The sequence below is a fragment of the Lissotriton vulgaris genome, chromosome 2_1 (assembly GCF_964263255.1).
Source record: "Lissotriton vulgaris chromosome 2_1, aLisVul1.2, whole genome shotgun sequence".
Taxonomy (NCBI): domain Eukaryota; kingdom Metazoa; phylum Chordata; class Amphibia; order Caudata; family Salamandridae; genus Lissotriton; species Lissotriton vulgaris.
Genome location: NC_141687.1, coordinates 443721233 through 443737797, shown reverse-complemented (window position 1 = coordinate 443737797; position 16565 = coordinate 443721233). Strand labels below are relative to the sequence as shown.

Genomic DNA, 16565 nt, shown 5'->3' with positions numbered 1-16565 from the left:
TCCATTTCTTCAAGGGCTCCCAAATATTTCTACCAAATTCTCGAGCTGTCCTCCCCTTAAATTCATATAAACATGCTTCTAAGTTATGCATACCTAACAATCTGGATAACCACATTTGAAATGTAGGAGCAACAGTATCCTTCCACCCAGCCGAGATAAGAATTCGTAATACCGCTACTGCAATGAACAATAACGCTTGGGTATCTCTCTCAACATGATGTTTATTGTCTATCCCTGTAATAACCAGGGTAGGGGATAGGCAAGACCTATTCCATTGCAAATACTTGTTTTTTTATTGCTAGTGTCGTTCAGGTCTTCTATCTGCCCACATGGCAGAAATTTGATGTTTGAATGAACATGTCATATGAGTGATGACTTTTTTAACTTTACATCTAAATACGTGAGGAAGGGGCAGCATCAAGAGCATCAAGAGACAAAGGAGCCTGTCTCAAGGCCCCACACACCGTCATTCTTTAATGCTCCTCTGAAGAGCTGTGAGCAGTTCATATGTTGGCAAAGGGGCTCGGTAGAATGCAGCAGCATATCTCCTCACATAAAAAGCGACTGCCCGAGCGGATATGGCACTAGGCACTGGAGTCACATCTGAAAGCCTCTCCTGCCCTGTGCGCGAACTGTACTGCACTGCATCACAAACAAAAAAACCTTTCATTTCGCACCAGCAGAGCGCCGGTACTGAAAACAATGACCCTGCAGGGAAATGGTCCTATAACACACGAGAAATAAGAGTATCCAGAGACCAAAATACCCACTCACTCATCTCTGAATATCTTCCCTGTGGGTGCCCTTGAGAAGATGAACCCAAAGCAGTGGATCATTTCTGCACACTGCGATGGAAGCGATGTTCCTTGCTGCACCGGATGAGGCCCGCCCTCTTGCTCCAGCAGGCTTTGAATCGCTGGAGAGCACTAATGCTGTGAGACACGAAATGCGATGCTTCAGCAGCTCAGTTAAAGAAAGGAGCTGCATAAATTGTTTTCTTCCGTTGCACTATTCAAGAGTCTGTGGCTTTATCACAATTCTGTTGAGAACGTGCTCCAAACATTACATTTGAATCTCCATGTCGTTCCTTGGCATGTAGGTTTAAAGTCCATCACCCTTACTGCCCAGTAGGTATCACCTTCCTCCAAGATTTATTTGGTAGTCTTTCTGCTGGACTTTAGCCCACGCTGCCTTTCACAGCACAACATTCGTGAACTGTCCCGTCTGTCAAACGACCTTCACACCAAAGTGCTGACTCATCCTGATCGCTGCGATGGAATTCAGAGCTGCAAGACGCCCGGCCTGCTCTTGTCGCTTCTCACCTTTCTTCACTAATCTGAATCGTGTGCCTCGTCTGTAAATTTTATGTGGCATCATTCCTACTTAATTAACTTCACTGCTCTGCCACAGAATACAAATCACAGCCTTTATCAATCTTTGCCCAAAGTGCGCAAACCATATGCTAATCAGAATGAGGGGATGAATATTTTCAATTAATATTCATCTTTAAGATATACAACACTGTAAATTACTTGGGCCCCTTTGGATCTCTGAAAAGATCTGCGGAAACCTCCAGGGTCATTCTGACCTTTGTGGATGGTTCATAAACCTGGTGGCTGCTGCACAGACCTCTGCCTCCACACTTTCGAGAGGGCACTGGCATAACGAAAATTGAGGGGGCCTCCCTGCACGGTATGAAGAGGGGCCCCCCTCGGGCTCTATCAGGAGCTCTCTGGGCAGAGTGCAGTGCCGAGGGGGCCCCCTGGAGCTTGGGGCCCCCCCGCACTGCGGAGGCTGCGGGGCCCTGTGTTACGATCCGCCCCTGCCTAATGGCCGCCTGGCCAGCACAACATATCTGGAAAAAGCAATTTGACTGCAAATGACAGAGCAAGTGGGAAGGCACTCTGAGCTGTATATGTTTTATTGCCTGCATGAAAAGTGCTTACTTTCTGTAATTTCAGTTTTCTTTTTTAAAGCCATTTAAATAACAGCGATCGCCATTCCGGTAAATAATATTTTATACATTAAGGGCCCAAGTATTACCAACGTCCTACTCAAACATAATCATTGGTAATGACAAGCTGAGCTGTTCTTTGGAACTTGGACCGTCAGTCTGCTAAAAATATTTGCAGTACCTCTGCAACTGATAAGATCTTTTAGTTTAAAGCAAGTGTAGGATTCTGAACTATAAAAAATATTTTGATCATTTAGTTTAGATTAGCAGTTGTTAAACTGGTTTTGAAGAAAGTGCCTATTTATTCTGCTTTGATTAGCTTTACTTTTTCCTTTTTATTGTGTCCATGCTCGGAGAAATGTAGGATGTGCTTCTGGTCTTATGCTCCCAATACACGTGGGAAATAGACAACACATTCTGTCTCTCGGCAAAATGCTCAGACATCCGCAGTACAATGGCCAAAGTACAGACTAGAATATTATTTTAATGGCTGGTTCATTGGGTTCATTACAACAGAAAAAGGCTTGCCTGGGGTCTCTCGCTGTATCATTATCTCTCCCACACACTACATTCAATCTCTAAGGAATGGCACTTCCAGGGAGAACAATCACGATGACAGTAGATACCTTTGCAGTTGTGACATGTGTGCTTTTCTACAGAGCAGCCTATTTACACTACGATAAACAGAGGAAATTGGTAAAACCATTCCGTTTAGTAAATGTTGATATTACTTCTCAGTATAAGTGGACGAAGCTCTGTGGAAACAGCCTAGGAATCTTCTATCAGACTGCTTTCTATCTGCGAAGTCTTTTCGAAGATTGCCATCATAGTGCATCTATGTCTACCTCGGAACTGATTTGGGATGTGATTACTTGAGCCTGGTTCTTATCGTTGCAGTCTGAAATAGAGTTTGGTGAAGAAACTCGATGGCAATGTATCCCGTCCAACATTTCCTATGACACTTGCAATAATATGGTCAGGATATCCATCACGTTTGTGATGCAGTATACATTTCTTCATAATCTACATCAGGGCCTTGGTTTCATAATGGTCCCTCAATGGTGCCGGAGATGGAATTTGACCTACAGAATCAGTAGCAGATATAACGTATACTGATCTGATGGTTTAATATCTTTAAGCTTGAGGTTTCTCGGTCTTTGTGGCCAACAGTTACCAGATTACTGAAATGTCAAAAGTCATGATCTTTTTGCTCAACCCAATAGATCATAGGTCAGACAAGAACCAAATGCAAGTCGAAGGTGCCTATAGGGACAGTGTTGTTTTGGGGCTTTTCTGATTTGCCGGCTTTATGAATTCTTTATAGATTTTGGACACTGTTAAAACTAACATCCTTGGTGTGGTGTTCCCCCAAACATTTTGTCTTCAGCCCTCTTTTTTTCTGAATGTGTCATGGTAAAATTAGCCTCTTCCGGATTGGCACATTTGTAAAGAGGTACTGAATGTACCCAAGAGCTTTAAATTAAATGCTACTAGTGAGCCTGCAGCACTCATTGTGACACCCAATAATGTAGGTCATTAAAAAATGTCACAAAAATGCCATTGCAGGTGGTAGGGCAGTGTTAAACAGTCAATTTAACCTGGCAAAATGAAGATTTAGCTAGGTCTAAACCTTATTTTTCAATACATATAGCCCCCGTAAAGTAGGTCTTGATGACTCATTGAGCAGGATGCATCATATGAAAAAAATGTGGCATATGTGCTTATGTTTTACATACTCACATTTTACAGGTCATAGTAGTGAAAAAGTCTTAAAGTAGGTTTTCGCTACTATAAGGCTGTACTCTCTCATTCACTACTACAATTTATATGTTATGACCTTTGATTGGGATCAGATACAAATATGATGTTTACACTAAAGCGAAATGTAGCTTAAAATCCTCTTTAATGGTTAAGTCAGATTTTAAGTCAGAATTCTGAAAATGCCACTTTTATAAAGCTTGAAGGTGAATTGGACCATATTCTAGAACACAGGACAACCAGAAGTGAATCCACTGGCTAGTTGGTTGATCTGTGTTTGAGCTACAGGGTCATGACATCCTCCAGAGTCCTTGAACCATTTACCTGGCCATTGCTGGAGTGAGTTCTAACCTTCCCCAAGTTGTGAATCGCAAGCCCTGAACCCTTGTAAGTGGTGTTAGACATGCTGCTCCTGCTTAACCCTGAAGCTTGGGACATAGAACATTTGTCACTTAAAAGTGCCCTGACAACCGACAGAAGACTGGGACGTACCTGCAAACTGATACAACCAAGGTGCATTGCTGGTCAACCTGACTTTGTGGTAGCTTCTGCTGCGTTCTTCTCCTCAGCAATAAATCCTGTCAGCAGGACCTTTTGGCAAAGGTAGCTGGCCTCGTGAAGCTCTATTTGGACACAGCTTTGAACTTCTGGAGATTGTCAAATTCCCTGAATGTCTGAGAGTAAAAATCTTAATTGTCAGTCCAGTAGCTCGCCAACATTGCATCCTCCTCAGACACATCTGCTTGTTTTTAATACCTATGCATCTAAATAATTGGACTTCAGGTTAGTCATTGTGTTGATTATGTTGGATCTTTGGTCTTGATTTAATGGATTTTCCAATAATTGCTGTGTTTCTCCCTCCCTGCAGCATTTTAGGTTCACAGTATTCTAACTGGTTGATGTGTACCCTTCTACTGATGATTTGATTGGACTCATTTTTTATTTCTCTTTTAACATTCTATTGGAGTGCAAGTCTTAGCTTGGTCGTGCTGACAATATTGACATGCTCGCTCTTCATACTTTTACAAATTCACACTCACATTGCTACTGTTCTTCTTTATTTGTCCAACAACACCACATATATTTTATTTTTGACCCTCTAATTCCCCACTTATCAGTTGCTCTTGTATGAGGCTGACAATTGCAGTGACCTGTTGGGCAGTCAGTTAAGTTTTTTCCTTGCAGTCTACTTTTTTACTGTTTCAAAGTGCCAGTTGTCCATGGTAGAATTGTAAATTAACCACATCGCTGCTGTGGTTATTTTTCCCCTGTGCTGGAAATAGCTATTCTCCTATATTCATGACGAGCTCAGCTCGTCATCAGCACAGCTCAACTGTGCCTCATGACGAGCTGAGCTCGTCATGAGCATGGAAGGGGTTAAAAATGTAAAACAGGATCCAATGATGTGTATGATCTTGCAGCTAGTTTGAAAAGGCATTTTTCTAATAGAAATTCTGAAACAACAATTGATACCCCTGAATGGTTTTGGAAAGGCATTTTTCTAATAGAAGTTCTGGAACGGCAATTGATACATCTGAATATGCTGCATGCTATTTGACACATGCTTTCAAAGACATTTTGGGGCACTGATGCCTATTTTGCCATAGCTAATGTTGATGCACATAAGCTTTGTCAAATCTAATATCTTTGCTTTTTACTTATTAGACGCATTGGTTTGCCAGTTCTTTTTAGGTCTCGCCTGAGCCAGCGCAAGCGCTGTCTGGTGAGACATTTAGTAACTGGGTTTTAAAAGTGCTACCCACAGGCTTTTGCCGGCCACCAGCCTGCTGTTACTTGCACAAGCGCGTACCACGTGCACAGCTGCCATCTGGCTTTTTGTAATGGCTCATCAAGCCTTACAGCTCATGCATGAATCCCTCCTCTAACCCCTCCCTTCTCCCACTCCCTCCTCGTCATGGTCACTTTCACTTTCCCGCGCAGCCAATGCTTGTTGTTTCCTCCTCCCTTTTCTACGAGGCAGGCAGGCTGAAGGCGTTCCCACGGTTCCCTACATTTGTCTGGTGTTACTTCCTGCTTTTGCACTTGTGGGCGTGCCCTGATTGAAGTGAGGGAAAGCTCACTTGTGTGCCACTACGCGGGCGAGACTCTTGCATTTGTGGGTGGTCCCAGCTACTCCTGCATCTGCCTTCTTCCCTTTGAGCCACACGCTCACCAAGCCAGCCCTGCGAGAGGCTAGGCAGGCTCACAGAACAAGACCCCGGTACCAGTTTGGCGGCCCCCTTACTCTGGATCACTTGTACCTCTGTTTTTCTGTACCGCTCGAGCAGTTTGGCGGCGCCCCTCCTCTGAATCACTTGTACCTCTGTTTTTTGTACCGCTCGAGTTGTTCCCTCCTACCTGTTCTACAAGGCAGGCAGGCTAACGGCGTTCCCACGACTCCCTGCTCTTGTCTGGCATTACTTCCTGCTTTTACACTTGTGGGCGTGCCCTGATTGGAGTGAGGGAAAGCTGGCTTGTGCGCCATTACATGTGCGAGACTCGTACCTTTGTGGGTGGTCCCAGCTACTCTTGCATCTGTCGTCTTCCCTTTGAGCCACCCGCTCACCAAGCCAACCCTGCCAGAGGCCAGGCAGGCTCACGGCACAAGAACCTGGAACCAGTTTGGCGGCACCCCTCCTCTGGATCACGTGTACCTCTGTATTTTGTACCGCTCGAGCAGTTTGGCGGCACCCCTCCTCTGGATCACTGTAAGTCTGTTTTTTGTACCGCTCGACCCACTGGTTCAGGAGCAGTGCAACACACTTGTAAAGTCCGACCCACAGCGCTGCAGCACAATTCTGTACCTTACGACTGCCAGATACTCTCCCTGCGGATTCGGCGAACAGCTTTAGTGCAATCCTGGTTCCCTGATAGAGGCCAGAGCTGACGGTGCATGACGAGATCCTGCGATGCAAAGTAAAAGTCTAATGACAAGGTTCCAGAGACCAAAGGTTAAGGCATGGCCTTCCTGCCCCTTGCCTCCTTTCTTATCTTTGCTTCCACTCAGGTGCTTTGCTCCCATTACGGGATTAAAACCCTACTAACCAATCACCTTCCTGCTTTTTCCGGGGCTCCAGTCTCACTTTTTGTAGGCTTTGCCTCTGTGCTCTGGCAGACACCGCCCGCTGTAGGCGTTCTTCGTGGGCCCTCCATGGTCAGGTGCTGCCTTCCTGCCCGCACCATATCTCCCTTTCTTTTGCTTCTAGCGCTCTGGGACCCATTCCTCTCTTTCAATGTCTCTCCTCCCCCTTGGCCCCATCCCTGTCTTATCATGTGGCTGTCAGTGATATGATGCCTGCCTCTTTCTGCTTCACTGTCTCATCATCTGACTGCCTATGCTGGATGTCGGTCCTCTTCTCCCCCCTTACAAGTTAATCCCCTAGGCCTGCTGTCAGTATACTGTGCTCTTCTCCTTTCTTGCAGGGCACAATGGGATTACCTGTCTGACACCCCCTCCCTTATGCTGCCTCTTCCCATCTCTGCTCCTATAATACCGTAACTGTCTCCCCTTCCACTGTCCCTCCTTTGATCTCCTACATTACTTTTATTAGCCGATCCCCATCTCACACTCTTTCACCCAACTTCCTCTCCCATGGTCTCCCTGAATTTTTTTTAACATCAATTTCAACCCCTTATTCAATATTGTGTGATCTCTGTTGTCTCAACAATCTTCTCAATCCACACCTCTTCATCTCTTCATGAATATTCCTCAATCTGAATCCCACCCTCGGATTACAGCACACCCTCTAGATTTACACTGCTCTCACAAGTCTCTGCATATGTTGATTGCTATCCCTGGGCCTAGGGATTTAATTGGGCCGGGTCCTGTTGGTGCTCAGCAGTGGCAGTGCAGTTCGCAAAACCAGGTTCTGAGACCAATCTTTATCAGGCTCTCCATTTTCACTCTCACCCTCAGCATGAACCTATATGACCTTAGTGACATACCACCCTTACTTTGAATAAAACTTTGAGGAGGCTGCTTTATGTATTTAGCCACAATCACAAGCTATAATCTTTGGGAGAGGCCTAGGGTGTTGTTAGAGCCTCTCTTTGTCACTTTGAGGTTGTATGGGTGCAATATGAAGGTTTAGGACATAGGTAATGTGTTGTATTATGTTTTGTTGTGTGGGCATGTGGGTGAGCGCAGATGTTTTTTGGAGCCTTGAGGTTATTTAGACGCATCATAAAGGGTGCTTGATAGACATTGAGTGGGTCTCTATACGGCTAGGTGATGTGTTGGGACAACATAATTGCACAACATGATTCAACTACACATAATTGCACTCTACTCAATACCATATAAATACAACCCACATAAAAGCACTCTTTGCCACATAGCAACAATCCACATAAATACACTCCACACCATGTCACATAATTCCAATCAGCATATTTTCACTCAGTGCCACATAGTTCCACACAACACAATTCAGCTCCACATATTTCCATAATTGGTTAACAAACCACATAATTCAAATCAACAACACAATTACACAACACACCACATACATCCAATCTACACCACTGAATTCCACATAATGCCATAAAATTCAACAGCACACCACATAAGTAAACTACACTACATACCTCTCCACAACACAGAATACCAATCCAAATAATTACACTCCATTACATTAAATCCCACTCCACATGATTCCTGTGCACTCAATACCACATAATTACGATCCACATAATTCCATTGCAGTCCATGCCACATAATTCCACCACGCAAATCCACTCCACACCACACTATTCCACTGACTTGGGAGGGTGTCCACTGCACATGTACAGATGACTCAGTCATTGTTACCTAGTGAAATTCGAGCTTCGACTGGTGAATATAGTAGAGGGTAAGCTTTTTCCCTTCTGTTCAAAGACCAAGCTCACTACTATTAGACCAGAATTCATTATATTTATCGTTCCTGTATGTCCTATTCAAGGCAGGTTTGGTACCCCACCGCCCACTAGTGAAATGCAAGCTTCTATTGTTGAGGGGAGTAGAGAGCCAGTTATTGTTTTTAGTTCCTGCCCACAGATCAGGCTTACTAATAACATTTCAGAAGTAATTACACCAATTAACCCTGCATGTCTGATTCAAGATGGGTCTGGCTTAAAAGAAACTCCCCCCTCCTGCTTGGCTTGAATATTACAAAAAAAAAATATACCATGGAATATCGCTGAGCGTCCCTGATGTTCTTTTCATGGAACATTGTGGGTGTAAGAACAAAGCTAGAGGATGTGTACTGGGGATTGTTCATAAATAATTTTAATGTATGCCTATTTCAGGAGACGTGGGCTATTTCTAAAATTTTTAGGCAAGGATTTATCTCACACAGTGACTATGCCATTCAAGCTACGGTGGGCATGCTAGCGGAGTGGCTCATCATTTGACTAAAAGTGTTGTTGGAATACGGCTACAAAGAATACACATTGACTCTCCTAATATGTTAGCCCGCAGCGTGACGTTCAAGGATAGTCCTTCCTATTTGGTTATTAATATTTATAACACATCCACCCCTTATTCCCGACCGTCTATTACTTTGAACATTTTATCTGCATTCTTGGCAGATTTGCCCAACTCTCATCGAGTAATCATTGCAGGAGATAACTCATGTATTGAACCTTATACACCATATTTAGACCTTATTGAGGAAGAGGACTGTCTTTGGGATATTTCATCTTCTAGTTCAACAGGAAAATTACCTAAATTAAGTGCAGCAGGTCTGTAAATTGGGGATATTATGGTCACATATGGTTTAAGAACAGGGAACAGGTGATTCCCTTCAGATTGTGACGCAAAACCCACCTTTGTTAGAGGGAATAAGGACATGGCATTAAATGTCTGATTTTACAATAAGTATGATAGCGATTATTTTTCCATCCTATTACTTTGGGACATGTTGAAAGAGAGGGGCCTCAGTAAATGCAGATACTGCTATCCCAGTGGTGGTTACCGGTAATAAAAGAGTGCTTAAATGGGAGACTCCTCACGTCTGAGGAATTACTAGCCAACCTTTATCGACTTGTATCGAATAAACTTGCTCTTTTACAGCGAATAGAACCGACTCCCGGGCAAACAGTGGCTGTTCATATCAACTTTTTAATAAACCTGGGCTTCTATTTGGAAAAATTTGTTGGGAGAAAAAGGGTCTTAAAACTCATAGGTCAAACAAATAGCTTGATCATAATTGTAAGACTACAGAGGGTGCTCTCACCAATGCCCGGAAAAGCAAAGATAAATCTCAGATTTTTCTAGTGAGGAGGGATTATGCTAGCACTATAAGAAAGTAAAACTTTGTGGGAAGAGGGCCTATAGAAAAATGTATTTATGGCAACTAGAGCCAAAGATGGTAAACGTTTTTAGCATTTGGTATCTCAGAATAGGCACACTGACAAGCAGAAGCCAGATTGTCATATATCCCCTGCGGAACAGTTGCATATATTAGGGGTCTTTACAAGGTTAGCACATCACTCGCCAGAAGAGAACTTGTTTCATTAACATCTCCCACAGACCTTGGAGACAAAGACCATGGTGAATTCACCCTCAAAGAAATCATCCTAGCTATATCAACCCAGAAACCAGGAATAGCACAAGCCTTAGATAAAATCCCTGTTGACCTCTACCGATGCGAATAATAGATTTGGGAGTACATATATTAATTCCATGTCCAATGCCTTGATGGCAGGAAGCCAGATTCCTGACTCTTGGAAAGGAGCTATAATATTTCTGATTCATAAAAACAGAGGCAGGGTACTGTGAGTGACTATAGACCTGTCAGTCTGGAAGATAGCATCCAGAAAGTTTTTAGTTCCTGAATACTTAATAGACTTTGGGACCGGATCTTGCACAATAAGGTTTTATCTCATATTCAGGTGGGGTTCAGGCAGAAAATTAGTACTGTGGATCAAACCATTCGCTTGTTGGCCATTAAATGGAGGACAGTATACCTTGACAAGGTGAGGTTATTTGTGGCTTTCGTGGAACTTTGATAAGCGTTCGATCTTTGCGTTGCTGCTTGCCTCACAATTTTTAGTTTTTTTAATGTTTAAAGTGGGCATTTTGTAGGTGCAGGCATGTATCATTATGCATGCACAGTTAGAAAATGAGGCGGGCATCATATTTTTTTTATTCACTGTACCAAAATGGACAGATTAAAAATAAAACAAGCATTAGCATAGCCAATAGGTCTTGCCTTTGGGACCTTATAAGTGTTTAGTCATGCAACAGTTGATTTTGATGCACCAAGGATATTGAGCTGCATAACTAAATACTTATAAAGTCCCAAATGCGAGACCTATTGGCTATGCCAATGCTTGCTTAATGTTATTTTTGAGCACTCACCTCTGTCTGTATTTTTGTCTCACAATTATGCTACATTCACAAAAGTAAACTGGTTTCCGACATGTAAATTCTTTACATATTAACTTACTTTTGTTTGGTTGTGGTGTTTCACATAGCGCTGTGTTGTACCTGGCCCTTTTGCAGGACTATCCCCAACTTTTTGCCTTCCTCTGCCTTTTTTTCTGACCTTATTTTTGTTGGCTTTAGGACTCTGGGCACTTAAACACTGATTAGCAGTGCTAAAGTGCATGTGATCTCTACTCTAAACACGTTATGATTGGTTTACACCTGTTTGGCATATTTATTTACGTGTAAGTCCCTTGTAAAGTGGTATCTAATATACTCAGGGCCTCTCATTTAATTGCTACTAGCGGACTGCAGAACTGATTGGACCACCCACTGATGTAACCTTTCAACCCTGACTCAGGACTTCGACTGCAGGGCCTGACTGCGCAGTTTACAGGCATTGTGACTTGTCATTTAAAATGACTTGCCAATTCTTAATCTCACCTTTTATCACACTTAGGTCATCCCCTATGGTAAGCCACTGGTAGCCCTATGTGCCGGGTTCTGTATAAGTAAAAGGTAGGACATGTGCCTTATTGTTTATGGTATGCCATTTGACACAGTCTCTTACAAGACTCTGCTGAGGAGACTGGAGGATCTGGGTATAGGTGGCACTGTTCTGAAATGGATCTCTTCCTATCTAGCGGACCGCATACAACAGGTATACACCCCTCCTTTCACTTCCCCCGCTAGACCACTTAAATGGGGAGTTCCTCAGGGCTCTTCTCTGAGCCCGCTCCTATTTAATGTCTATTTCACCCCCCTGGCCGATATGATTGCACGAACTGGGATCAAATCTACCTCCTACTCTGATGACATCCAGCTTCTTTTTACCTTTGATGAGCCTTCTGCTTCTGCATTTGACCCTCTGAAATCCTGTCTCAGGGATATCTCCAAGTGGATGGACTCTAATTCCTTAAAATTGAATGCAGGTAAAACGGAGATCCTGTTTTTTAATACTCCGTCCCCTCTTGATTTCAGCCTCTGGTGGCCTGGAGACTTGAGTAAAGCCACCATACCCAAAGACTCTGTAAAGAATCTGGGGGTCCGCTGGGATAACTATCTCACTTTCAACACCCAGGCCCAATCTGTAGCAGCCTCTTGTTTCGCTAAGATTAAAACAGTAAATAGGCTCATCAACTACCTGCCTTCTGACTGCCATAAGACCGTGGTTCACGAATTGATAACCTCCCACCTCAACTACGCCAATGCGTTGTACCTAGGCATTACGTCAGGCTTATGTAAAAAACTCCAGACTGTTCAAAACGCTGCCGCACGTCTGGTGGAGAGAATTCCTCCCAGACAACATATCTCCCCTTTTCTTCGTAGATTACACTGGCTACCCATTGCCAAACGATGTGTATACAAGGCCATGACTCTGGCTTATAGAGCCTCCAAGAGCAAAGGACCAGCCCACTTGAAAAGTAGCTTACGTCCATATCAAAACGCCAGAACACTGCGCTCCAACTCCCAAATTCTCCTTGCTATTCCTAGATTCAAAAGGACACGTGCAGGAGGAAAGACCTTTGAAGTCTGTGCTAGTCAGCACTAACCCTGGGCGGAGTTCGCGGAGTGGGGCTTCGCGGAGCTACGCGAAGTGGGCGAGAAACTACGCCCACCTCCGCACTCCGCGTAGCCCCACTCCGCAAACACCACTGGCCGCCAGCCCCGCCACCCGCCTCCCTCCCGCCCTCCCTAAATACTTTAAAATACAATAATCAAATAATTTAAAAGCACTTACCTTGCCGCCGCTGCCCGCCGCGTCCCCGGGGCTCGCGATCTTCCGTCTTCCGTACTAATGCGCATGCGCGGGCGGCCGCGCATGCGCATTTTCTCGTGAAAATGCGCATGCGCGGCCGCCCGCGCATGCGCATTAGTACGGAAGACGGAAGACGGAAGTAAGTGAGCCCCGGGGACGCGGCGGGCAGCGGCGGCAAGGTAAGTGCTTTTTAAATTATTTGATTATTGTATTTTAAAGTATTTAGGGAGGGCGGGAGGGAGGCGGGTGGCGGCCAGCTACGCTCCGTCTGCGGAGTGCCGCCTGGCTCCGCAAGCTCCGCAAAATGCGGAGTAGGCGGCACTACGCACACTCCGCAGACGGAGCGTAGCTGGCCGCCCACCCCTAGTCAGCACTGGAACAAACTCCCGATTGACCTTCGTGCCTGCAAGACAGAAGCTGCATTTCGAAAATCCCTTAAGACCCATCTTTTTTGCCTATAATCTACCTCCCTTCCTATAGCATCCCTGTTACCAAATTACTAGCGCTGGGACGCCCCGTTGGGGCAGCTGTGCGCTCTATAAATGACACAAAATAAAATAAATAAAATGCCCTGTAGTGACAAACAGCTTATTGTGCTTCTTACTGCTGTGAGGCCTCTCATAGGCTAGCATTGGAAAGTTCCTTATGTATACAGTAATTCCTAATCTGAAAAGAGTGGTGTTGCCATGTTTGGTATGTTTAGAATTGTAGTGATAGGTCCTGCAAACTGACATAGTTGGATTTACATTTCTATTTTGAAATGTCAATTTTAGGAAGTGGGCATTAGTCTGTGCTTATGAATCTTTGCATTTTGCAGCATGACTCTAATCCACGTCTGGGTGACAATTACACTTTGTGTATAGTTTCCAGACAGCCACAACACAGGGAGGGCTGGGTGTGACAGGGTTATATTTGTACTCATCTGCATTCTGATGGTCTTCCTGGACTGGAGACTGTGCTAACACTTTACATTGGTATGGTTTGTGTCCACACACAAAGGGCTGATTTACCCAGAACTTATGTCTGGAGTCTGGGCTGTGTTAAAAGGGATTTTTGTTGGCAAGTTCTAAAAGTTCCCTATGAAGTTTCCCCTTGAACACATACATTTTTGAGTAGAAGTACAAGGGCCCTGACAGCATTAGTTTAAACAGAGGACCGTTGTGTTGACAGTAAAAACCGCCATTTGGACTGCCTGCTTTATTGACCTGCTGCTTGCTGAGCTGCTGAAGGTACTGGCACTCTGCTGCAAGTAACTTTGTGTGCTGGCTTGCCTACCTGCCTGCTCTTCGCCCTGTGGCCCCAGTGTTTTCCAAGGGATTGTTGGCTTGTTACCTGGTCAAGGAATCCCAGGCCCATTAAAAATATTCCCCTGCACCTGACATGGGACCCAAAAGTTGTTATTAGCTGCTCACCTTGTGGATTACAGAGAGGTAATGGTGTGTTTGCTTTCCCGCACTGGTCGCAGGCTGCTGTGATTAGTTGCCCTCCCACCCATCCTGGGCTATTGTGTCAAGCATTATCAGCCGCATGAGAGGGTCACCATATCTACTTTGCCAATCGCAAGTGGCCCTAATCAACAGTTTACCCTGAAGCGGCCTACCTGACACAGCTCCTCCCAGTGAACTCACCAGAAGGGGACTGGCCAATTGAAATAGTGTTTAGGGTAGTGCAGTGGTGTTTGGGCAGTGTATAAAGCATGCGCTTTATAAATCTTCCAAATAGAATACAAAAGGAGTTGAGGAGGATTAGACTTTTACACTCGCGCACATGCACATACTTATGTATTGGGCATGTTTTCATCACAATGTTTCTGCCATTGGCCAGTATAGATGTTATTTACCCTTGGCTGTAAACAGTAAGAGACAACAGGTCCACCCACTTCCAAATGTGAAATGTCACATTTTACAAGGCCGCGTCTGTGGGTGGCACAACCAGTGCTGCCAGCCCTCCAGCAGCCTTTGGTTTACAATCCCCAGGCACTCTCAGTGCACTGTACTATGGTCTGACAAGTAAACCAAACAAGCCAATCATGGAATCACGAATCCATACATCATTATACAATAGGGAGAGCATATGCACTTTACCCCTGATCAGCAGTGGTAAAGTGCCCAGAGTCATAAAACAGCCAACAACAGGTCAGAAAAAATAGAGGAGGAAGGCAAAAAGTTCAGGGATGACCCTGCAAAAAGGACCAAGTCCAACACAGGGTAATGGCGAATCCTTTGGATTTCCGTTTTCTCTTTATAGATCCTCTTTCATTACTTTCCTTCTCATCTTTTTTCATTTTACAGAGTATATGGCAACTTCCAAAACAGTACTTTGCGGCTGCTTTCTTGACGCTCATTTCCTTTGCATATGCTGAACCCCACACAGCCATTGCCGCTAAAAAATGTAACCATCATGGAGTTATATTATTATAATGTTTTACTCTTGTAAAATGGTCAATATGTCATTTGCCAAAATAGTGGCCATTATGCAACTGTAAAACAATGTTACACTATGGACAATAACATTACATTAAAGCCATCTGCTGATATGTTTAATTTTGGTATTGCCTGCATATACCCATCCTGTTTAGTCGGCATGTTTTCTTTTTCTTTCTTTTAATTTAGCTCGCATATGTTGTCGAGTTAGTTTGCATTTGATTGTTGTTGTGTAAGTTGTTCAATGCAATAATCAGTCACTGAGTAAATGATTGGAGGCTTGTGTGAAAAGATGAGTGACAGAGTGCATGCATAATGAGTTATTGTGCGCTTAAAACCATGACAAACAAGTCGCTTTCAATTATAAGCCTAACCTATTAATATTAGCAGTGCTTGTTTTTTGAGGTACACTAATTTCTTCATTGCCACCTCCATAACAATGGATTTAAAATAATAATCGAGGTCTATGCCTTTCTCATGTATATATATATTAGTGGATCTTAAAAGGTACAACTATGTTCACTACCGTGGATGAAACAATGATTGAATTGTATTAGCCGTTGTTTGAACGTTCACACATATTTTACAGTAAATTCATTAAATGTATTCTGTTATTTTACATTTAGGATTCCCTGCAATTTTTGTTGTGATGTGGGCAGTTGTACGAGCAACAATTGCAGATGCCAGGTAAGTGGCAAATTTGTTTAAAATTTGATTTTTGTTTAATACATATAGATAACTTTTTTGCTAAAGTAAATAGCTGTACAGTATTTCTCTATTTTCACTAATATTTGTCTTCCACTACTATACTTTGGGCCCTCAAATAACACTTTCTTATACACCAATCCTGCGCATCTTCTAATCAAAATATTTCACCATAGCCGTCCGTACCAAAACATTCTCTCAGTCGGGAACAACGAAGGCCAAAGACACTATATCTATGGAAAAATATTTCAACACATTACCATCTGCATGCAATAAAATGTGGCTTTATATATTCTATTAGATAAGATATGAACCATCTGCTGAAGAAAGATTAATTTAAAGGTATTAAACGCTACACATTGAGGTAGTGTTAATTTTCGAAACTGTATTTTGGTCAACAAATGACAGTGTTCTGCAGTATGTACTTTGTACCTGGCAAAAAATATTGCAAACATCATGTCGGTTTAATAAAACAAAGGGAACTTTTAAGAGCCTTGCTTATAGCAAAAGGAGAAATATGTGGTTCTGAGCAGTGCGTAGCATAGAAATTAATTTCAA

At 43.5% G+C, this 16565-nt stretch overlaps 1 protein-coding gene across 1 annotated transcript in view; it reads left to right on the top strand.

Annotated features, from left to right (window-relative positions):
* PTH2R (parathyroid hormone 2 receptor) overlaps positions 1-16565 on the top strand; it is a 721892-nt gene that overhangs the window by 422624 nt on the left and 282703 nt on the right. Inside the window, exon 8 of the mRNA XM_086958607.1 lies at positions 15929-15989. Within this exon, the coding sequence (XP_086814733.1) occupies positions 15929-15989 (61 nt within the window). The remainder of the gene's footprint in view (positions 1-15928; positions 15990-16565) is intronic.